The sequence below is a fragment of the Physella acuta genome, unplaced genomic scaffold (assembly GCF_028476545.2).
Source record: "Physella acuta isolate Inbredline_101_S28 unplaced genomic scaffold, ASM2847654v3 ptg000793l, whole genome shotgun sequence".
NCBI lineage: Eukaryota > Metazoa > Mollusca > Gastropoda > Physidae > Physella > Physella acuta.
In genome coordinates, this window is record NW_026732311.1 from 132216 (window position 1) to 157102 (window position 24887).

The 24887-nt window shown below is 36.4% G+C and overlaps 3 protein-coding genes across 3 annotated transcripts; 2 read left to right on the forward strand and 1 right to left on the reverse strand.

The window, feature by feature from the left end:
* The first annotated feature begins 533 nt into the window (after nucleotides 1-533).
* Nucleotides 534-11472, forward strand: LOC131950970 (polypeptide N-acetylgalactosaminyltransferase 13-like). The gene is made up of 11 exons (XM_059313204.1): nucleotides 534-885; nucleotides 1847-2000; nucleotides 2942-3105; nucleotides 4384-4548; nucleotides 5525-5726; nucleotides 6892-7006; nucleotides 7906-8085; nucleotides 8516-8650; nucleotides 9094-9186; nucleotides 10369-10539; nucleotides 11124-11472. The coding sequence occupies exons 1-11, from the start codon at nucleotides 534-536 to the stop codon at nucleotides 11319-11321; spliced, it is 1929 nt and encodes a 642-aa protein (XP_059169187.1). The 3' UTR covers nucleotides 11322-11472.
* Nucleotides 11473-14487: 3015 nt separating this feature from the next.
* LOC131950971 (uncharacterized) lies at nucleotides 14488-15950 on the forward strand. Its single transcript, XM_059313205.1, has 3 exons — nucleotides 14488-15080; nucleotides 15195-15485; nucleotides 15943-15950. The coding sequence occupies exons 1-3, from the start codon at nucleotides 14984-14986 to the stop codon at nucleotides 15948-15950; spliced, it is 396 nt and encodes a 131-aa protein (XP_059169188.1). The 5' UTR covers nucleotides 14488-14983.
* Nucleotides 15951-17067: 1117 nt separating this feature from the next.
* LOC131950972 (ficolin-2-like) lies at nucleotides 17068-23078 on the reverse strand. The gene is made up of 3 exons (XM_059313206.1): nucleotides 23024-23078; nucleotides 22359-22390; nucleotides 17068-17685 (listed from the first exon to the last, which is right to left on the reverse strand). Exons 1-3 carry the CDS (start codon nucleotides 23076-23078, stop codon nucleotides 17068-17070), a joined length of 705 nt encoding a protein of 234 aa, XP_059169189.1.
* Nucleotides 23079-24887: the final 1809 nt, after the last annotated feature.

Below are 24887 nucleotides of genomic sequence, written 5' to 3' on the forward strand. Positions count from 1 at the left end.
GATCTTAACTGTTTTAAAATCTGTGTTTAGTCAGTTCACTGGATAGAGGCTCATGAAAATATTTTTTATAACTATTTCGTAATACTGGTATTGTATACAATTATACAAATGTAGTAGTGTGTTGATAATTTCAATTGTGTATTTTTCAATTTTTATTAATGGAGAACTCAAAATACTCAAGAATTTTTGGAAAAAATTAATTAGAATAATTTCAAATGAAGTTCTTGTTTCTATCATTTAAGCTTTGAATTTCAATTAATTGATTGATGTAATCAAAACATTTATATAAAGACATTAAAAAATATTTGTTTTCCATCTATATAATTATATAAGAAGAGTTTATCGCACTGAATTAACTGACAATATTATACAAGTTAACAGTCAGTCTAATTGTTCTCTACATTTCCATTATCATCGATAACTTCAAACAAATAAATACTCATTTTCAAACTTGTTTTTAAAAATGTGTAAGGGAAATAACTCATTCTTCGTGTACCAACTTCTCTAAACTGATCCGATAAAATTTACCCACCATGCGAAGAAAGAAAATCAAACCACTGGCTTACATGGCGCTAGGCTGTGTGTGTTTTTATTTCTTTATCCGCCACTCGGGCTGGTCAGAGGACGGGGCGGTGGGGGAGAAAGCTGAATACCTGAGCAACAAGAGGAGAGGGGACCAGCAACGTGGGGGTGGGGACCAGCAACCTGGGGACGGGCAGATCAATCCCAACACCAGCCTGCTGCTCAACCCTTACGTCGCTGATAGCGCTTTAGCCAGGGGAGGCTATCCGATTAAAGAAATACACGGCAGGGAGGTAGCGAAGGGAAGCTACTCCGGTGGGAAATTTCCGAAGTTTTTCGAATATGGCTTGAAATGGAGCCCGGGTAAGTTGATTGATATTAATTTAAAACGTAATAATTTAAACATAATAAGGTTAGATAATTGTATTTTACATCAACTTGGGTGTAGTGTAAAGTATTTAATTTAGAGATGTTTAAAACTATATGTAATGTATTTCTTATTAAACATATTAGTAGGCTGAATGTTTAATTAAACAGTCAGATTCACATTCATTAGTAAAATTCCCTTTCGAAGCTGACGGTTCCCTGAGGTAGGTAAGTAGAGTTCACCTGTTTCTGTGACCTCGGCGTATGAAGAGATAGTGTGGTCAGTACTATACCCTGCTGACTTTACATTTACTAACGTAAGTCAGGTACCCATTAGAGCTGGGTGGGCTCAGAGCCGTGCTACAGCTGCAAGGGAAATAACTTATTATTCGTTAAAATGAGGACTAGGATCCAAACTAGAAATTTTCTGGTTAATAGTCAGACGCGCTACCATTCGACCACGCCGTCCCATAAGACATGTAAATCATCGCAAATTGAGGACTAAGATAATTTTCTTATTATTCCTTAATGCGCTATAATTATGCTACAAAAATTTAATATTTTTGTATTACTTAAAAGAAAATAAATTAAAATATTTAAGAAAATTCCTACTATACAAAGTGAGCTCAGATATATATAAACACGACTAATATACCAATCGGAATTTTTTTTCAACAGGTAAGTGTATTGCCCTGAGGCTTAGCGACCCTTCCCGGCGCCCGGGGACAAACTTTCAATGTGGCACCCCCCCCCCTCTCTCTCCATATATTTTTTTTTTATTTCTAATGCAAAACTGCAGCTAAAATGGGCTTTTATTTTTTTTTTCTACCCATTTTGGCGCCCCCTAGGGTCGGCGCCCGGGGACATATTTCCCCCCCCCTCGCTACGCCTCTGGTATAGCCTATGTACTAACAAAATTTATTTTACTCACGACTACTTTTACTTTTATCTCATACAGGCGAACGCGGCAGGCCGTTTGCCTTCAGAGGCGGCGCCCTCAAGGGCTACCAGAAACAAATGCGTCGGACAGATTTCACCAGCTTTAACTACGACGTGTGGGTCAGTAACGAGATAGCCGTGCACAGGACCCTGAAGGACATCCGGTCTGAGAGGTAAGCCGTCATCATCGTGCGGCATCAGCTCTGTGTTGACGTGACGTCAGGGCGGAGAGAACGTGACGTAATAATTGAAAAATGATGTGACATCAGAAACAGTGTGACGTCATATCGTATTGATAACTTTAATATACTTCCCGAGAAGAAATATCTGACGCAAAGTGAGGCAAAGTGACGTCATAAATATAAATTAATAAAAGCTCATGTGTGGTACACCACCAGAAATTATTAGACGTGATAATTTAAAACAAACGTCAATTTAGATAAGAGAGTAGCTTACATCTCTCATCTGTCCATACCTAGTAAGTAAAAAGTTGTTCCCTATTTAACCGTAAGGATCACGGGGCAAGAGAAGTTGAGTGAACCTGTTTCAGTGATACTCACGTCAGCACTATGCCCATAACGTCAGTCAGGTACCCATCAGCGTTGAGTTTACCTAGGGACGTCTTACGGACTTGAACCCGGATTCAAACTCGAAGCTTTCATGTTAGCAGTTATATGCTCTCCCATTCTACCACGCCGTGCAATCTGTCTTTACATAAACTGAGATAAATTAAAATTTTAATTTTTTTTTTGCAATCTAACAAGCTACTGAATAAATTTAAATAGGCATGATTCGAATACACTCTCTCATAGTTTTTTCAGGCGGAAAGAAAGTCTACCGCCCCCCCCCCCCCCCGAACGAAATAGAATTTATATAGCAAATATATACTGTTATACACTTTAAACAGTGTCCCCCCCACCACCCCGGAAAATTTCAAGTGCCTCCCCCCACACACACACACCCACACACACTCCCCACTCCCAGAGAAAAATGTCTGGAAGAAACACTGCACTCATTACAATAGTATAAAGATATGAATTAACATACGTATATCCGATAATACCGTACCACGTCGATGAGAACAATATAAGTGACGATTGTTTACATTTGACAGGTGCCAGGATGTGACGTACAAGCACCTGCCGTCAGCCTCTGTCATCATCGTCTTTCATAACGAGGCTTGGACGGTCCTGTTGAGGACCATCTATAGCGTCATAGACAGGACACCAGAGGACTTGTTGGTGGAGATTATACTGGTCGATGATATGTCCACTATGGGTCAGTATATGAGCAGTATGAGTCAGTATATGTCCAGCATGGGTCAGTATAATATGTGGAGTATGAGTCAGTATATGTCAAGCATGGTTCAGTATAAATGAGCAGTATGAGTCAGTATATGTCCAGCATAGGTCAGTATATGTACAGCATAGGTCAGTATATGTACAGCATAGGTCAGTATATGTACAGCATAGGTCAGTATATGTACAGCATAGGTCAGTATATGTACAGCATAGGTCAGTATATGTACAGCATAGGTCAGTATATGTACAGCATAGGTCAGTATATGTACAGCATATGTCAGTATATGTACAGCATAGGTCAGTATAATATGTGCACTATGAGTCAGTATATGGCCAGCATGGGTCAGTATATGTCCACCCTGAGTTAGTTTTTATGTCATTATGGGTGAGTATGTCAACAAGGGTCTGTATATATAAATGATGGGTCAGCATATGCCATGGTTATTATGTCAACATGGGTCAGTATTCTTACATTATGCGTCAGTATATATCCACCATGGGTCAGTATATGGCCCCCATGGGTCAGTATATGTTCCCCATAGGTCAGTATATATCCACCATCGGTCAGTATATTTTCACCATGAGTCAGCATGTCAATATGGGTCATTATATGTCCATCTTGGTTCAGTATCAGTGGCGTAGCTACCGTAAAACTAGCGTAAGCAAAGCATAGGGGCCTAAGGCAAATAGGGGCCCTTTTTCGAAAGTTTGAGGGGGTGGGGGTGCAATTCGAAAGTCTGAGGGGGGTGCAAATCGAAAGTCTGAGGGGGATGTAAATCGAAAGTTTGTCCCCGGTCGCCGGGAAGGGTCGCTACGCCTCTGAGAGGCCCACTAACACTTTTTGAATAGGGGCCCAAAAATCCTAGCTACGCCACTGTTCAGTCTAATAAGTCCATCATAGGTAGGTTTAAAAAAATATAACAGGTTCAGAATGACTTTAATTAACTATAACACATGTAGTAGAATTTTCGGTGCATCGTGTAATCATCACTTAATGTTTTCAAATACATTTGTACCAACACCTACTCCTCTATTAACAATTTCATCTTAGCGCCACATTTAGAAATAATTCGAAGTGAACAAATGAGAAATTACGAGACATATTTACCGAGTTAGATGTAACCAAATTACTAAAATTACCAGTGTCTACTTTTGCTTACACTATTTTAGCCACGAATTTAACAGAGTAAATTTATTTTAAAGATATTCCATATTAAGAATTAAATGTATACTCTCGATCTCTGTCTTGTGCCAGTTGACCTAAAGGTTCCATTGGAGAAGTATGTCCAGAAACTGGACACGGTCCGTCTGATCAGAACGTCCGGTCGACTGGGTGTGGCACAGGCTAAAAATCTCGGTGCCCTGTACGCCACAGGGGATGTTCTGATATTCTTGGACTCTCACGTCGAATGTTTCCCGGGTAAATATTTAACTTTATTTAAAGAGAGTATTTTCGTTTCAGTTTCGTTTTAGTACGTGCTAATAGTGTAGTGCTTTGTCGTTTATTGAATGAAAGCAAATAACCCAGAGGCGTAGCGAGGGGGGGGGGGGTGCGGACCGCACCAGGTGACACCATTTAGGGGGTGACACCAAGGCAAAAAATAGTAAAATATATAGAGAAAAACTTGAGGGGGTGTGCAAATCGAAAGTTCGAGAAGGTGCAAATCGAAAGTTTGAGAGGGGGGGTGCAAATAAAAAATTTGAGGGGGGGGGGGAGTGCAAATCGAAAATTTGAGGGGGTTTGAAATTTGAAAGTTTGTGGTTGTCGCTACGCCTCTTGGGGGGGGGGGGGGGGTGACACCATTAAGTGCGGCACCGGGTGACACCCGACCTCGCTACGCCACTGAAATAACCAATTAATAAAAGTACATCTAAAAAGATTAGTGTTTAACTATCAGTATATTTTGTTTTAAATTTAAAATTTTTGTACATACAGTGGGTGTCAGACGTAAATCTTGATTCATTTTACTAAAAACAAAATATTATAATTACTATAGTGATGCTCAGTATTTACGCTATTTCCTGACGTAGTACTAAATTTAAAACTCGTTTTAGGGAATAACTTATCACGTGTTTGGCTTACACTCTCTGTTTTCACTGAATATTCATAATTCAAAAACATTTATAAAACACTATGAATTGATCGATTTGAATTAGAAATAAACAAATATATCGCCTCGAATGTTTCCAAAAAAAAAATTATAACTTATCTTGAAAGCTATAAATTTCTGTATCACTTAAATACTCAAGCCTTTTTTTTTTAGTTAAATTATTTTTTTTTAAATAAAGGAAAATACAAATATTTTAGACGGGTGGGGGTGGCACGCTTAAGTACCGCGCCGTGTGACACCCGCCCTAGTGACGCCACTGTGTACTAACAATGTTACCCCCATTAGGCTGGTACGAACCACTAGTTGCCCCCATACACGACAACGATAAAATCCTCACAGTCCCCACCATTGATGTCATAGACCCGGACACCTTTGAAGTACTGGAGCAGCGGGATTTGAACCTGGTGGGGTCGGTCAACGTTCACAGAATGGCTTTCGTCTGGGTAGCCAGGGAGGTTGACCAGAGGAACAGTACGCTCAACAGAGAGTAAGTTGCTGGCACTGGGGTTAATTAATTTTTAATTAATTGACACTAAGTTTTTGGTACTGAGGTTAATTAATTAAACGTTGGGCGTCGCTAATTTATGGTTAATTTTTGGCACTGGGGTTAATTGATTTTTAATTAATTGACAGTAAGTTGTTGGCACTGTGGTAAATTAATTTTTAATTAATTGACAGTAAGTTGTTGGCACTGAGGTTAATTAGTTAACAGAGGGCACAGCTAATCGAAAGCATGTTGTTGGCAGTGAGGTTTATTAATTAACAGAGGCCTCGTTAATTTATGGTTAGTGGTGGCACTGAGGTTAATTAATTAAACATATGGCGTCGCTAATTGACATTTGTAGGCACTGAGGTAAATTAATTCATCAGATGGCGTCGCTAATTGATTGTTAATTGTTGGCACTGAGGTTAACTAATTACAGGTGGCATCGCTAATTGGCAGTAAGTTGTTGGCACTGAGGTTAATTAGGCAGATTGTACCGCAGCTGTAGGAGTATTGGTCTGTAAAAAATACCATCTAAGACATATCTGTTCGAACCCCCCCGGGAAGCTGTAGAAAGCAACACATCTAGGAGAGACAATTCCAAAACAATCAAACAACTGCTGCCTTGTAGTTTATTGTTGGATGGACAAAGGGCTAAGAAAGCAAATCCAAAAAGAAAAAAACAGGCTGAACTATAAGTCAAAGGCCTATATCGCGCACAACTAATGGCCACGTAATACTTAATATCTGTTGGAGGAAATACCGTCAACATTACATTTAGAAACAAAGAAGAAGAGAAATCTATTCATGAATAAATATGTTAAATTCTTAAATTATAAAACAATTCGGTAGCCAATTTGGTAATACAAATCACTGTCATTTTAGAGTTGAATAGGACAATTTGTACCTCGAATGGTTTCTTTGTTCGCTGGAAAAAAATATTTGTGATTGTATACTTCTTTCTCATGTGTGTTGACTGTTTACTTGACCTATAAGAACTTCGGTTTTACATTGTCACCGTGTGATTTTTTTTCCATTATGAGAAAGTTCGTCACATGTGTAGTAAAATACCATTTCCGTCTTGAATCGTTTTTTTTTTTATCATTGTCTTCTTAATGGCTTTTACGGGGATGTCTATTTGATTTCAAGTAACGTTTTCTTCTAACAGGTCGCCGGCTACACCAGGTATATTCGCCATCTCCAAAGCCTGGTTCTTTCACCTCGGCTTGTACGATCCTTACCTGCATACATGGGGCGGGGAGAACATCGAGATGTCCTTTAAGGTATGTTCAGGTGTAACAGCAACCTAAGTATTAGGGGGGGGGGGGAAGGTTGCTTAGTAACGACACAAGTAGGTAGAAACCAACACAAGCCGGGAACGTTAAGGTGCATAAAATTAGTTTAATCTCATCTGTCTCTCTAGTCTCAGTCACAAAAATTCTTCCCCTTCGTTCTACCCGCAACCTCTGACTACACTCCGCTATATAGAAAATATATACTTTTGACAGTGTCCGCCCCCCCCCCCCCAAAAAAAAATATTGTCCGCCCCCCCCCCCCCCCCCCCCCCCGAAAATTTCAAGTGCACCCCGGAGAAAAAAGTCTGGAAGAAACACTGTACACACACCTTACTCCCGCTAACAACACACACGATGTTACTCGACCAGTCGCTTCCCTTGTTACCCTCTTTCAATCCGTACAACAACACACACGTCAACACACCCGGACACGACACTGCCTCGCAACACAATAGTAAGATGTTCACACACACACACACTCACACACACACAGTACCCCGTCTCACATATACACCTCTTGTTCACTTCATATCACCAGTACTGTTTATGGTTTATTTTTAATATTTGATATCTACTTCACAATGTTCCCGAAAATTTATAAAGGAAAGAAAATGCAGAATACAGCCAAAACCTGCTAAACACAAAACGAAATGGGGATGTATATATTATTCATTTATTTCTATATATATTTAATTATATCTCTATTATACAATTAATTTGCGTAGGACGTCATGGTCGAGTGGGTAGAACGTATGGTTGAACGTCTGTGAATTCCAGTTCGAATACGTACCACGACAATAGACCAAATATTAGGCAGTGTTTATTAAATGCACTTGTTTGAGTTCACTTCACGAACATGTTAAATAAAGGGTTATTTTTTTTTTCAGGTGTGGATGTGTGGCGGAGCCATCTTGATTACATCATGCTCGCATGTGGCTCATCTCTTCAGGAGCCGGAGCCCGGCTGTCACTGATGAAAATCTGGACATCAAAAATGGGGTCAGGGTCGCAGAGGTCTGGATGGACCAGTACAAGCTGTATGTGTATGAGAAATTTGCTTTCAGCATCGTAAGTATTATATATATATATATATATATATATATATATATATATATATATATATATATATATATATATATATATATATACTTTGTTTATGTACTTTATATATATAAATATAAAGAGAGAGGTAGGAAAGACAGAGGCAGTATTAGAGAGATTCATGTCAATTGTTTTCGTTTATGTTTTACACAAAGAAATAAAGAGTATTTGAAAAAAACACTTGCTCATTATGCTATTTCCCTTTATCTAACTTCGAGTCCATCGAAAACCATGTCTGGACAATATAATTTTTTTGCCAAAATCCATTTTATAATGATGGCTACGATTTGAGTCAGGGATACGTTCAGGTTAAGATTCAAGATTAAGATTAGAGCTTGTTTGAAGGATTTTGTAAAAGTGTGACAATACAAAACCTTGAGTTACTTCCTTCCAACAGGGCTACTTCGGTGACGTCACTTCTCGCGTGAAACTGCGAGAGACTCTCAAGTGTCGCAGCTTCGACTGGTACCTGAAAAATGTCAACACGGAAATGTTGAGGGCAATGGACGTCAGCAGCGTCTACTTTGGTCAGGTAGGTCGTTACATTGAACACATTAAGTCAGGTAGGTCGTTACATTGAACACATTAAGTCAGGTAGGTCGTTACATTGAACACATTAAGTCAGGTAGGTCGGTACTTGGTACACATGAAGTCAGGTAGGTAGGTACTTGGTACACATGAAGTCAGGTAGGTCGACAACTTGTACACATTAAGTCAGGTAGGTCTTTACATTGAACACATGAAGTCAGGTAGGTCGATACATTGTTCATATACACTCTGGTCCAGCTAAAGGTAAAAGAATATGGGGTCTTACCCTTCCTTCCTCATCGTTATTTTTAAAATGTAATATATATATATATATATATATATATATATATATATATATATATATATATATATATATATATATATATATATATATATATATATATATATATATATATATATATAAAACTTACAAATTGTATCTGAAAGATAACTAACACAGAAGCCGACAAATGTTTGGATGTTGTTTACAGTTCAAGATCTTTAACACTTTCTACGTGTGAACTGTACACATACACACAGGTATGTTGACATATACTATAAACACATAACTCATATTAGACATCATTCGTATTTTGTCATAGTATTTTTTTCCCACGTTTTCTTTAACTTGCTTTCACGTCTCTTTGTCTTTCCATCAAATCTTGCGATCGAAATTTCGGGGCACTTCCCAGTTAGCTAGCGCGCTGAAATTTTCAGGGAAACTTTGTTTCCGATGACAATACAATATTCAATTATTATTATTACTAAATTGATCCATGGAAAAATTGTATTGATCATTTTAGACTCCTATTGATTTGTACAAAAAAGGGACATAACCTAGTAATTGTAATTTGATAAAAACAAGGTTCGGTACTTTCCCTCTTCTGGCTTACTGCTTATGACAAATAAGAAAACGTGGGTTATGTTTTTTAAATTTAATGATAATTATTTTATAAATGTACTGCACTGAACTTTGGCGCTGAACATAAATTGTGTCATTCTTCTTTGGGAGTGGGAACTTCACGTATTGGTGATGATGTGTCAACGGATGACAACGGGTGGGGGGAGGAGAAGTGTTGCTTCCAGGCATCTCTACGCCCCCACCCCCTCCCCAAGCATGTCTACCGCCTCCATTAGTTGCTAGACCCCCTCACTGGAAATTTGAAATTTAGGCCGTCCCCCCCCCTCCCCCACCAAAAAGTTTCAAGTAACCCCCCCCCCCCCTCAGAAAAATGTCTGAAAGAAATACTGGGGAGGGGCGGGTGTCGCCTAAGACTGTTTAGCTTCAAAGGGTATTAAACTGAAGATTAACAATTATTGTATCATTTTATTTTACATTTTAAAAAAATTAATATATTTTAATATCAACATAATTGTGTAATTGACATTAGTTGTTCATTTTTTAGTCATAGGGTAAACAGTAAAATTCGGCTAAATCTGCATAGTTTTGACCCCTAACTCTGCCTCATAACCCCAATACATCACAACAATGAACACTTACCCTACCTCATCTCCCCTTCAAAGTAAACAAATGACCCCTAACCCCAATTCTCCATACACAGTACAAGAATAACCCCTAACATCAACTCCGCTATACAGCACATGAATTACCCCTTACCCCACCCCACTATACAATACACGAATGACTTCTAAGCTGACTCCACCTCCCCCACACACCAAACTAATGACCCCCCCCCCTAACCTTCCCTGACCTCTCCCCAGGTGTGGATGCTGAGGACAGATGGACGACTGACCCACTCAGGTTTCTACCTGGCTGTCAGCGTGTACACCCAGGACGACTCGTCACAGACGTTTAAGCTCAAGCTTAAGATCAACAGGGATCAATGGGCGGTGAACAAAAACCCGAACTACCTGTGGCGTTATGATCCTATGGTAAGTTCTCAAACTGTGGATAGTGGAGTCGTTAGGGTTCGACAGAATGGCGGTACAAAAAAACACCTAAATAAATGAGAATAAAAGTTTTAAAAAACTTTTCTAAATAGATCTTTCAAAATCGTATCGTTAATCATATGAGTCGGTAGTGTGTCTTGGCATCCACCCAACCCTTGAGGCTTACCGAACCACTGGAGTTCAATCAAACCCGGGCTAGGGACCACTGATCTAGTTCTATTTGTATTAATATCTAGTGTTCTTACTTCATCCTTATATAAATTGAGTAGTTGTTTTTTATATAAAAACTATTTTAAAATTAGCCTACATATAAATCAAACTTTTTTTTTCCACATCTGCCTACATATAAATCAAACTATTTCTTATTTTAACATCACCCTACATTAGTATCAAACTATTTCTTATTTTAACAGGAGCCTGCGTGTAAATAAAACTTTTTCTTATTTTAACATCAGCATACATACAAATCAGACTATTTCTTATTTTAACATCAGCCTACATATAAATCAAAATATTTCTTATTTTAACATCAGCCTACACGTAAATCCAACGATTTCTTTCCCCAGAAAAATCGCATCGTGCACCAGGGCAGTGGTCTGTGTTTGGTATCCGAGCAAGTGGTCAGCAAGACGGTCTTGCGACTCGCCAACTGCCTGGACACCACCACGTCAAAAAAGTGGAGTTTTCAAACGAGGAAGGAAATGCGCGAATCTTACATCAAACACCACAAACATTTACTGGATAAAAGTGAACAACTGAGATAGGAAATTTCCAGGGTTTCTTTCAAATAATTTTTCTCAGTGAGGGTTGGGGGTGCACTGAAAATGTCCATGAGAGGGAGCGGCCGACACAGAATATATTTTTCATATACTTTATAGTTTTCCATTTTGTAGTTGGGGGAGTGGGGGGGGGGGCTGCCCCAGAGTACGATTACAACCCCCCCCCTCACTTTTCTTTAGAGATGCCTGAAAGAAACTCTGAAAATGTGTACAGTGTAAGAAATTTGTGCTAAATAAAATTAAACATTTTAGATTATTTTATTTTAACGGAGAGTATGAATATGTGTCAGGTACAGCAGAAAAGTTGAGGTAGAAAAGAATTGCGACTGTTAAAATTTACTAGACTGCGATCGAGTATGTGTATGTGTGTTTCTGTAAAGAAGCTGTATTGGATACAATTAGTATGTATGCGAGTGCATATAATACAAAAAGAACGATAAATACTGCGATCTCTGTGTGTTCAGGACTAATGTATTAGATAAACCTGTATTAGATTGCACTGTACAAATGATGAGTGGTAAAGTGATGATTGTTGACGTATGCTGGACTCAAAGGTCTGTCATTTCTAAAATAAAACAACAAAACAAAAATGCATTTTTGCTTGTATGTAACATTATATATTTGAAACATACCGAGATCATTAATTTGTTGGTTGACAAGATTAATCATCATAATCACCATCATTCCCTTGGACCACTTGTGGAGCATAAGAACGCAACCACACCTCTCTATCACACACGTTTTTGTGCGATTCATCCAAGCTGGGTCCATTTCATTCCGGCATCTTCTGCTTCACTAACAACTGATCTTTTCCAAGTTTATTATAACCTATGACTGACCTATCTGTATTCTTGGGGATTCCAATCTATTCCATGTCTGGTGATGTTGCTAGCTGGTGTATCCAATCAATTTACTTTTGCAATTTTACAAAATTAATGGGCGGACTAAGAAACTAAAAATTAGAATAATTTATAAATGTGTAAAATGATTATTGTTGATACAGTGATAAGCACAACAAACAGGACCATTAGCTTTACTCGGAGCTGAACGCTGAGCTTATCAATGTTTAAGTGATGTTGGTGATGTCTAGAATTTAAAATTACTAGAAACGTATTTCTAGTTCACTAGAACATCGAAAACAAACTCTGACTTCAAACGGTAATTTAGATAAAGCAAGGTTTATATCATTAATTTGGCTGAGTGACTTTGTTACAACCGAAGCAAGAACACAGTGCTGATTAAACTATCCATCGTAAGTCGAAGTCACTGAAAATAGGTGAACTCTACTTCATCTGCCCCATGTGTCTTGGGCACGAACGGGGAAAAATGATCATGTCACATAGAGTTGAGGCCGAACACGACGTAGGCTACGCTTCGTGCTGGCAAACTTGTCAGCTAACGGCCACATGAATCCAATGCTTACCGTGTGAACACTTTTTACCTTAGATCAATCTATTGGCTTGTTCTTTTATTTACGGTGCATAATTATAACAAACATCTTTCTTCAAGACTAGGTCATTCAACATTTGTCTTAACGTAGCGGGGTTATGCGACAATCGGGTAACATGTGAAGCAGCTCAAAAGGTTTTTTCTATATGTTAATTGTTAGTTTTTCCATGGTGTGACGGTAAACTCATCGGGGCTTTCAAGCAGTGGAACACGTAATGTAAATGTTTAATATACTCAACTGGAGAGTAATAAAATATTACCCGATCAGAAATCAATTTTGCAATCAAGCGATATTGATTAACTGCTGAATGATGTCAAATAACACACGACGTAGAAAAGCCCCCTAGTTCCTATGTTGTCTTCGATTTAAAAGAAGAAACGATGTATTTGTTAATAAAACATTAAAGAGAGTTAGTGTGTTATCCAGCTGTGTTATAAATATTTTCACAATGGAAGTTACCAAATATCATTGAAGTGACATCTGATTGATGTACAGAATTCCTTCAGGCCCACGGATTATGGGTAAGGGGGTGGGGGGCAGTGCTCGGACGAAATTTAAAAAATAAATCATTTGAATAGAAAATGTATTCTATAAACACCTTCCTGCCACCCCACCCCCGTTCCCCCTGTAATTTTAGGTGCGTCCCCTCTCTAGAAAGTTTTAATTCCCCCCCCCCCCCCCCCCCCCCGCCCTTTTTCTTATGTAGATAAAGAACTAACAAAAACGTTAAACAAATCTAAGGCTTGGTTAGCTAAAACAGCAAATGATTAAAGAAATTAAATAACTATTGATAAGTAATTAGAAACTTTGAGCCGGTGTAGATGTAGCACTGTGTTTATTGGATATCGTCCATTTGCAATTCTAGTTTGATTTTAATGGGGTTTTTTAGATGCATTTATCAATTTATAACATTTTACTAATACAAAAACAAGTTCTTTTAATCAATTTTTACTTCACAATTGCAGTTTAAGTCTTATTTGAAGAAACAAAAATTAAATATAGATGTCTAATAAAAATGTATTTATGGCTAAAACATAAGTTTAAAAAACTTGTAAAAAGATCATGATTAAATTTTCTTTTAACCCATGTATGTGACGTCACACTTTCTTAACCTCCAACCTAATTTCCTAATATCCGTGGGTCAGACCCCTTTTTTCAGGAGGGTGAGGACATTATTGGACAATACATTCCTTCCTGCACTTGTATATTAAATACACAAGCAGAGATATATACTAAAATACCTGTTCACTTTACCGTTGAGTTGAGTAATTTAATACAGACGACTATATGTAAATATATATATATATATATATATATATATATATATATATATATATATATATATATATATATATATATTGTGATGTACATGTTTATACATGTTCACATAAGAGGGTGTGTGAGAGTGGTCTCCCCTCGTAAGTGGTGTGCCAGCGAGAGAAAGACGTGTGTAAGCAGGGTGTGATATCGTCAGCAGAGCGTAACCTGAGTTGGTCTTAAGAAGGAGGAGTGTTTTGTAGTTGAAGGTTATCTATGTTTCTCGGTTGTACTAAAAAGATTATATTTTATTGTGATCAATGAACGTGGACTTTGTTTTTAATTGTGTTATGGCTAGTTCCCAACATTAAATAGCCCACTGACCATAACAAGTGGGGGCCCGTCCGGGATTTGAACACAACACGATTTTTGAGAAGTTTTACCCCTAGACAAAAAGGAAAATATCCAGTATCAACAGCAGCGTTAGAGCCGACATGAAAATATCGAATGTCAACAGCAGCGTCACAACCGACTTGAAAATGTCTAGTATCAACAGCAGCGTCACAACCGACTAGAAACTTGCTAGTATTAACGGCATCGTTACAGCCGACTAGAAAACATCTAGTATTAACGGCATCGTTACAGCCGACTGGGAAGTGTCTAGTATCAACGGCAGCGTCACAACCGACTGGAAAATTTCTAGTATCAACGGCAGTGTCACAACAGACGGGAAAATTTCTAGTATTAACGGCATCGTTACAGCCGACTAGAAACTATCTAGTATTAACGGCAGCGTTACAGCCGACTAGAAACTATCTCGTATCAACGGCATCGTTACAGCCGACTAGAAAACATCTAGTATTAACGGCAGCAGTCATCGCCGACGTGAAAAGACTTCGTATCAACAGCCACAAAACTTGTGAACAGTGCTGCAGACATCATGGCCATAAATAATGACATTAAAAATACAGTGATAAAGCTAGGAGAGAAGTTGAGAGAACTTGCTAGCTACAAAGTGGACTACATTAGCATAGCAAGTAAGTTATCAAATTTTAGAGCTACAATATTAGCATCTCAGTCCTTGAGCACATCAGAAGCAAATCATTGCGTCGCCACCAACATGAAAGCTCTAGCTACTGTCCCACTTGCAGAAGACCTAGTCAACCAGACACGCAATCTAGGCAACAAGTCAACAGAGTGGAGAACTAGGTCAAGGGCAGCTGAGCAGAAGGTAACTTTAATCCAGTATCAAGTTCATAGTCTTTTTAAAGATACTAATGAGACTTTAATTATAGTTAAAGACTGTGATGTCAAGATAGCAGGATCGAAACAAAAATGTTTGGACTCCAGAGCCAGAGCTGAGCAGAAGAGCCAGAGCCAACATCAGTGCCAGAGCCAGTGCCAGAGCCAGTGCCAGAGCCAGAGCCAGTTCCAGAGCCAAAGCAAGAGCCAGAGCCCGTGCCAGAGCCAGAGCCCGTGCCAGAGCCAGTGCCAGAGCCAAAACCAGAGCCAGAGCCAAAACCAGAGCCAGAGCCAAAACCAGAGCCAGAGCCAAAGCCAGAGCCGGAGCCAAAACCAGAGCCAGAGCCAAAGCCAGAGCCAAAACCAGAGCCAGAGCGAGAGCCAGAGCCAAAGCCAGAGTGAGATCCAGATCGACATCCAGAGCCAGAATACTGTACCAAAATTAGAGTGGTGTACGAACTTGTATTATATGAATAGCTTCTAGTTTCATTGTCATATCTCACTTCATAAAACGAAAGGAAAGTAACATTGTTCTCATGTCTTGTGATTCAATTCAAATGCTTTATTGATGACAAATGTTTTTAAAAAACCTTGTTGACTTATAGACTAGACGTTATAAGTAGTTAATTCATGCTTACGTCCAACATTTTATTGTAGAGATATAATTTTTTACCCGCCATCATTTATTTATAGGGAGATTTAAAGTATGTAAAATGTCAGATAAATATTGTATGATAATTTTTACTGTACATGTTAAGTAGTTGTGCAGGATAGACCTTAGAAATGCTGTCTTGTAGTTAGTTCTTGGTTTGACGGAGAGAAGCCAAAAAGGAAACGCAGGCTAAAACAATACCTAAGAGAGTTGGATGGCCTACTATTCCAAAATTAGAATGATGTACGAATTTGTAGTATAGGTATAGCTTCTAGCTTTCAGTTATCATCAGGTAATAGATTTCTTCAACATTTCTCATTTATATAACCCCGGAAAGGGTAACTACTGTAAACAGATTTCACCAAATGAAAAGAAGAAATCTATTTTTTTTAAGGGGGGAGGTGTGATGTACATGTTTATACATGTTCACATAAGAGGGTGTGTGAGAGTGGTCTCCCCTCGTAAGTGGTGTGCCAGCGAGAGAAAGACGTGTGTAAGCAGGGTGTGATATCGTCAGCAGAGCGTAACCTGAGTTGGTCTTAAGAAGGAGGAGTGTTTTGTAGTTGAAGGTTATCTATGTTTCTCGGTTGTACTAAAAAGATTATATTTTATTGTGATCAATGAACGTGGACTTTGTTTTTAATTGTGTTATGGCTAGTTCCCAACATTAAATAGCCCACTGACCATAACATATATATATTACTCTTTCTTGAAATCAAGTCATTTTTCAGTACCTCGCACATATAACACTTAACAAACACGGCCTACCTGATCCAAGCATCTAATGTGTAAAGAAAAGAAGACTGTTTATCACAAATTGGTGTACAATAAAAAATCAAAATTTGAAGTTGCAAAGCCGAAAAAGCATCCAGTAAAAAATTATTATCACATTTGTAGCCCTGCAAATCAACACAACACAAACGTCTAATTAAAGACAACAAACTACACAGACAATACTGAAAAACAAAGGATTTGCAGAAAAATAAAAACAAAACATTGTGATTCTTTTGTACTAAATCCTTCTCTAGAGCAAAAAACATTAGGTTAATTTAGAGAGTAAAAATTGTTTAAATGTTACACAATGTATGTAAGTGTATCGCTCTTCAAATAAAGTAGGCTACGGCCTTTAATCATACTTTAGGTCTCATTTTCATCTCAGAGACGATAATGTTGTTGCTGTATTCCGTCAAGGTCTTCCAGTTCAGCCCTTCGCCGTAGTTGACACTTCCCCATTTGCCGTTGAGGTTGGAGGTATGACAAGCACTGTACCACCACGCACCCTTGTAACTAACAGCGCAGTTGTAACTGGCTGTATCAGTATCTCTGTCAAATGTTGAGAATGTACGGCCGTTCTCAGCTGTTAGAGAATTCCCAGCGTTGCCAGTGTAATTCAAAATAGAAAGCTTGTAGCCTAAAGACTCGTTGGAAAGTTTAAAGCTGGAGTATCTTGCGTAGTAGGTCCCGTTGTAGACTAGATCAACACGAAGTTCGTGGGCAGCTTTAGAAGTCAGGCAGAAAATGTTTTCATTACCCAGGTAAAATTCCCCAATGCCGTAATCCCCAAACCCGTGTTTGTACTCCTCCCAGCCGCGGTAGAAATCTACGGTCCCAGACACACGTCTTTGGAAGATGGTCCATCCCCCACCGTCTGTCACTGTGTCACACATGACGACTAGCCCGGATGTAAGGGTCACGACCTTTCGTGGTTTGTCGCTGTTGACGTCACGACAAGATGTGTAAACTTTAGGCTCGAAAGGGTCAAAGGTTGAGTTATTTCCTACAGTAACTCCGTTGTCTGTAAGAATTAGTAAAATAAGTATCTTAAAATATATTTAAATATAAAACAATTATGTGGAATTGATATATTTTGTTATGTTTTTCACATTGTTAAAATTCTTAATATCAAATGAGACAATAGATGTAGGGAACAAAAAATAGTTTTACCATAAAATATATAAAAGGACGAATCAGTATTGTTGTAATTAAAGTTATATTTTGTATTGCGACGCCCCTTTTTTTGTAAACTCTTATGTTAAGAGTTAAGACCTATCGTCTATACTTAACATTTAGCTTGAATGAACCTGCCAAGAAGTTTCTTTTTACCAAGTGCTAGTTACGAGAATAACATAATTGGTTAAGAAATGTAAGCAGCTTTAATTAGTTCATCAAACTGAAATAAGCTCATTGAAAGAAAAATTTAAATTGGTCTAGATCTATATATAACATTTTTCTTTATTTACACGTATTTTAATTTAAAATCCCACAATAAAATAAATATAAATACATTTAGGATAATAACTTTTTAAATGCACTGAATGTATGAAAATAAAACAAGCTTGCTTTCTTGAATACAAATACTTTTGGTCGTAAATGAGATCTGTAATATATTTTAGCGACCAAAGCTTTTAAAGAAGGCTAGTTTGTTTTTCATTGCACGTAAAAGCATATTATTATAAAGTATTTTTGTATTTATTTTGTTTTCGAGTTTTTAGTCATTCGTTAGTTCGTGATGGACGCTTATGCATGAAATCAGCCAAACATGACCAATCTTTCAACCGGAAACACAGTACAAAAGACAGATCAGGTGATCAAGTCTACCTAGTTACATCCCCTATTATTACTGAATTTAAAAATCTGTTAATTAGATTTAACTTGATTTTTAAAAATTGATATTCCTGAAGAGTCGCCGAATGTATCTAGAAAGTTTGAACTAAATCGCTGCATTAGAAGTGGGTTGGAATCTAATTAATAGATTTGCCTCTTCCCCAAAACCAACAAATAAATACAACGAAATTGTACAAAACTAAAAGCGTATTAAAAATGAACATTACAATCAGTGACAACCTACCCGGACAGTTCAAACTACGGACAGAGTTTGACATCGTGAGATTTACAACTGCTGAACTGTTGCAAATAAATCCAACTGAGTAGATTTGAGTGTTTTCTACGGTCACTGTGTTGTTGAATGGGATAAGCCATGTGCCTTTAAATAGATTAAGGAATAGAGCATCTATTTAATTTTAATGCACCGTATGACGTTCTTAAAATAAATATAGTTTTTATTTTATTTTTAGAAAACTAAAATCCCAGTGTGTGTTTTTTTTAGGTAAATACTTTTGTTAAAGTATCGCGTAACTATTTTTTGTTATGTTGTAATACATTATCATTCAGTCTTAAAATATGCCTGAATTTTCAATAACAGTAATTTTTCAATTCTGACCTAAACAGCAGACACGGTGGTACCATTGTGTGTTGCAGCTACACATTTGAAAGGAAAACAAAGAAATTAAAGGGATATGCTCAGATTATTTCTATTTTTACAACTAAATATCTAAATAATAACATATATGTGTAACTTGTAAAGCCAATTGTAAGCTTTGAGTGTTTCCGAGATTATTGAAAATACTATTATCAAATACAAGATGAATCAAGCTTTCCAATGATGCCATATACAATATGATGACGGATATTATACTTTTCATAGAGAGCTTGTAAGATTGTGGAAAAAAATGATTTTTTTTAATTAATAAGGTCATTTAAACACAAACAGTTTTTTTCTCATTTAAGTTATTTTTTTAAATACAAAAATGGGAAAATTATCCAAAAGTGCTAGACACATATTATGAAAAAAATTAGGGATTTTGGTGATTTTGTAATGAGCATACCAATTAAAAGAAATTTCCATTTTGATAAAACGGGAGATCAGAAGAAATTAAACTACTGCATTTCGAATTAACGATTTTTCAACTATCCAAACATAATTGTACATATGGTCCCTCTCATTCAATGAATCCTCATACAATATACTTGACAAGCATCATTTAGTAAGCGAGAAAACATTTTTTTATTCCTTGTGCTCGTGCAAGTTCCTGCACGTTAATTCATGTCCGCAACTTTCACTGAGCGTACAAGACAAGTCGCATGTAATCTTTCACCAGTCTAGTAAATCGTTCTCATTTTATCTGAATCAACACATGCTAGGTATAGAAAAAAATATAAAAACTGTAAACTTTCCCGAGCCAGCCTAATGAATGTTTTGTAGAAACCTCGCAGAACCTACAAGCCATGTACACGTTGTTGTGATTACAATATTGAAGAAACGGCCTATTATGACCCGAAAAATACCCAATCGCGCTTTGTTGAAATACGAGTTTGTGACGGCTCCAGTTATCAGAAACATTTATACCTATCAAGCTGCAACAGAGTGCTTGCAATGGGGTCTTCGACAATTTCTCGAAATTCGTGCAAGTGTCCGTTCAAGCATTCGGGCAAAAGTCTTTCGGGAAACGTCCGGCTCCATTTGCAAGTGTCTTAATTCTATAACAGCGGTACAAGATCTTAGAGTAGGCTTCGCGTCCTAAAATAATCACGATAAAAAATTAATCTCAATGTATACAGATGAACAAACATGTATCTGAAGATTTTGTCATTCAACTGGCTGGAAAAGATTTATTCTCATATTTACTATATTGATGTGAGAACTAAAACTACTTACCTAATGTACATATTTCAGTTCTGTCGTTGTACGCAAAACTAAAGCAAGTGCCGTTTGTGTCCAAACACTTCAAGCCACAAGTCGTAAGTTTGACATTAGAAAACTTTTGGCCAAGAGGCAACATAAGAACTTTGCTTTGGTCGTACACATGATAGAGACTACTTTTGACTTCTATCGAGCTCACTAAAGCTAAGACGAAAAAGTATCAAAGTTATTCTCTTTCAAACCTTACTCATGATTGCTTACAACCCATTTTGCAAAACTAGAATTTTCTTAACAAATTAAGTAATTAAATTGAAAAAACGAAAGGGTTATAAATATAATAATAAATTTATAATAAATGCATTTTACTTTGTAAACTGAAAAGAAGAACGACTGCTGGATCCACGAGAGCCCTCATTTCGACTAAATCTTTAAGACTCAAGTATTTCAATACATCATCACATTAATCAGACTGTTTATAAAACGGACGCCTATTTTAATGTATAGCTCAATCTATAAACATTGGTGTCGAATATTAGACAGAAAAATATTATTGTAAATCATTAGGTCCTAACAACTGTTCCTGTCTAAACAAAAATCCATCGATTGCCAGGCGAACATTGTTTTCACTGGTAGTATTTACATATACGGTATGCTCGGGGCATGCACTTATGTATCGTTCGCCGTGAGTTCATCATGTTTTGGTCAGTTCGGACCTTTTAAAAGCCACTTTCTTCCGGTCGAGACATATCTGATATTTTGTTTTGATTTGTATAAAAATTAGCTATAATGTTTTTATTTAAAAAAGAAAGTTCTGATTATTATTGTTAGCGTATGTTTGTATAGAATTTTTTTTTAAATATTTGAGTTAGCGGCTTCAAAGCACATTCGTTTATTTATAGTAAAATATGCAATAGATTTCTAATCCATTGGAATCTAACACATGCTACTTATCGTCATTAGATAAATAACAATAGTAATAATTTGGAATTTGTTTTTAATCACTACAATAACCTGCTGAATGATAATAACACCAGTAGGCTTTCATATATGAAATAAAATAATGTCAATCTGCAATATCGTGTATGTGGGTACGTTCAAAACGACAACATCTGTAGTAATATATGTATCAATATTTATGTGATTGTTCCACGATTATACATTATGCAACTTGATATTATAATCTAACATGTAAATATAAGTGTGCTAGGATAAAACGTGTTTTGATATCTACTGATCTTAAATAATATACAAAATCAAGTTAATTTTAATGCAATCAGAGTATAGTATCATAATATCCAAATAGACATGTAGATGTACACAAAATTGCATAAAAACGTTTTAATAACAAGTATTTATGTAATAATGCACTAAAAAGGAGAAAATAAATTTTAAAAATTTAAAAATATAATAATACACTTCTATTTAAATAACTAGTTTTACATTAGAGTTGCATGACCGAAAACTATTGCGCACCAAATGGAAATAATAATGCGCGTATAATAGCGCACAAAGAGTAGTAGGGCAGCCTTCAAATAAAAACTTTAATGAATTCTTACAAAACGAACTAGGCATTCAATTAAGTACATTTTAATGTCATATTGCATTGTCCGCAAGTTTTGACCCACGTGTCGAATTTCAGAAAAACTGGTCAGTAAGAAGTGCCCGAAATTTCGCTCGCCCGTTTCGATCTATGACGTCAGACAAAAGCACGACAGAAAAAGGATGCTAGCTAGTTAAATAAGAGCTTGTTATAAAACCTAGTCTTTCGTTTCAAGCATCAAGAATACATGATCAATGTTGGATGATTTGTTCAGGGAGCTTGTGAGCTTTTGAATTTGTGACGTTTGATGGATTAGGGATAACAAATATATAATATGTGTGTACATAAATTGAACTCGGTAAAATTAAGAACAACATGCTAAATGTAATATACATAATTACTAAGAGAAAGAATTGAAGTAAGTCTAAACTTCCTACGGCCGGCTAGTCTGTTGTGACGATGTGGATAAATGGTTCGCACCTTAACAATAAACAATACCTAGAACGTGGGTTGAATAAAGTTTAAACAAATAAGAACGAATTTGTATTTCTTACCTGTTACAATATTTTCTAATTCAATATTCTATAACGCCGTTTAGTATGATCGATGCGTTGTTTATTTATCGATTATTTTTTATTATAATCTTTTCCGATCAGATAATTGTGTTCACTAATATATGTTTGTCATGTCTGACAAGAATTACATTGTATTATCCAAAGAAATACAAAGGAGTAAAAGAGTTATGAAAAAGCAAAATGATTTAATATTATCTGCAAGAAGGAATCGATAAATTGCTCAAGTATGAGTGTTTTTGAATTGCGTAAGAAGTCGTACGACCACACGTTAAGTCAATAGGGTAGATAAATTGGTGCTCTTTCTTACTACTAATAATAATTGTTAAAGTTCAGTTTATTTTTAAAATCGGTTATCTGCGAACTAAAATATTTTCCCGAATGTATCCTCAAATATTTTTTTAAAAATACATTTTAGATATTTGAATAATTATAAAAACTATTAAATTATTTCTCTATTGATCATTGAGGAAGAATGTTTAATTGCCACATACCTTGAAATTTTACAATAAACAATGGTATGTATGTTTTCAGCGTAATAAAGTCCATTTAATCTTGAAATCCAAGTTCTTACCGAAAAATGCTGCGTGATATATAATTGTTTTTCTATTTTACAAAATGAGTTCAATCTTTTAACTTACTAACATCAATGTATGTTTTACTGGGTTTTCGCACCCGATTTTTATGTCTTCCTAATAAATTAGAAATCAATGCATTGATCGGTCTGAAGTGACATAAATCACTTTGTCCAGTTAAGAATGAGGTTACTGTAGTTTTGTTGGTTTGTTTGTTTGTTGTTTTGTTTAAGTTTGAATAGTAATCAATTTTGTGTTCAGCAGATTGTAATTTGCCTTTACATTCTCTGACTAATTTTCCAATATGAGCATGTAAAATTGGCAAGGCAGTTAACGTAAATTCTAACAGCTTAACTTTTAAATGATTCTCTATTTCTAATCTGTAAAATATTAGCTGTTGTTGTTGTTTTTTTTTTTCGTATTTTCTCTTGCTTATATGTGCTACTATTTAAATAATAATAACAAATATACTTTTTGAGTCAGAAATTAAACAAACATGTAAAAATACTTTCAAGGGTAAGTAAATAAATTGTCGATATCGTAAACAGCCATTTCACATATCCAATACTCTTGAGAAATCTGCAATCTCCTTTTTAATTGAATGACTTGCTTTTAAAATAAAAGCATTATTTTTGGCTTCAAAAATCAACAACGATACGAAATTTCGAAAATAGTTTACACAATCGATCGTCTGATGGGCCCATTATCATTGCTGATATGAGAACTTGTATTATTTAAATGTGTCCTGCTTCATCAGCTTTCGTATGAACCTTGGTTTAATATGAAGTTTATTGTTTTCATATCGTTAGCATCGATCCAGAAATGTAGTGAAGGGGGGGGGGGTGGGGGTGACACCATTTAGGGGGTTGACACCAAGGCAAAAAATAGCTCAATATAAACAGAAAAATTATAATTCCACTTAAGTAAGTGATTAATTAGAATCAAAATTAAAATATTTTAAAATCTTTATAATAACAAGCTTTGATCAACTAAACGTACGAAAAAAAAATAATCTTGTTTTCTTCAATATATTACCAGTGTCTCTCATATCCGTAACGGATATGTATCTACATGACTTGACATTGACAATCAGCTAATTATTTTATAAGCCTTTTTAAGAAGATCTTGCCAATTTATTTAGATAGTGTTTTCTTCTACACTACTTTTTTTTTTCAACGTCAGTGTGTATTTTGTCCTAATGCTGCCTTGATAAATAGGCCTATGGTATTTTTACAATACTACTTTGACAAATTAACATAACCGAGTCGCGTAACTTGTTTCACTTGACTTGGTCCTTTTTGCTCCTTATGGAACATAGGGCCTCAACTATTTCTTTGCATTTCGTCCGAACTCGGGCTATTCATTTTGCAGTCTCTGAAGACATCCTTTTTTACTTCAATTCTTTCAGAAGACTCCGCCTCCAACTCTGTCTTGGGCGAACTGTTTTCCTCTTTCCTTAGGGGTTCCACTCACGCGCCTGGCGTGTTCATTAGAGTGAGCCTTACGCAGTGTGTGTCCTTATTTTTACTGTCAGCGTAACTTGTTTACTTTTCACAAATTACATATAACAAACAATTGAATAATAATTAAATCTATATGAATTGAGAATTTTTATTGACAACACGTCTACATTAAATCAAAATAATTAACTTTAGACAGCAAATTTATAAACGTAGAGATTAGTTTAAAGCAATACTTTATATTCAACTTCGAAATAATAATCAATGTGCATAAATAAGATGTGCCTATTTTAATTAGATTTAAATAGAATAGATTCTTGCTT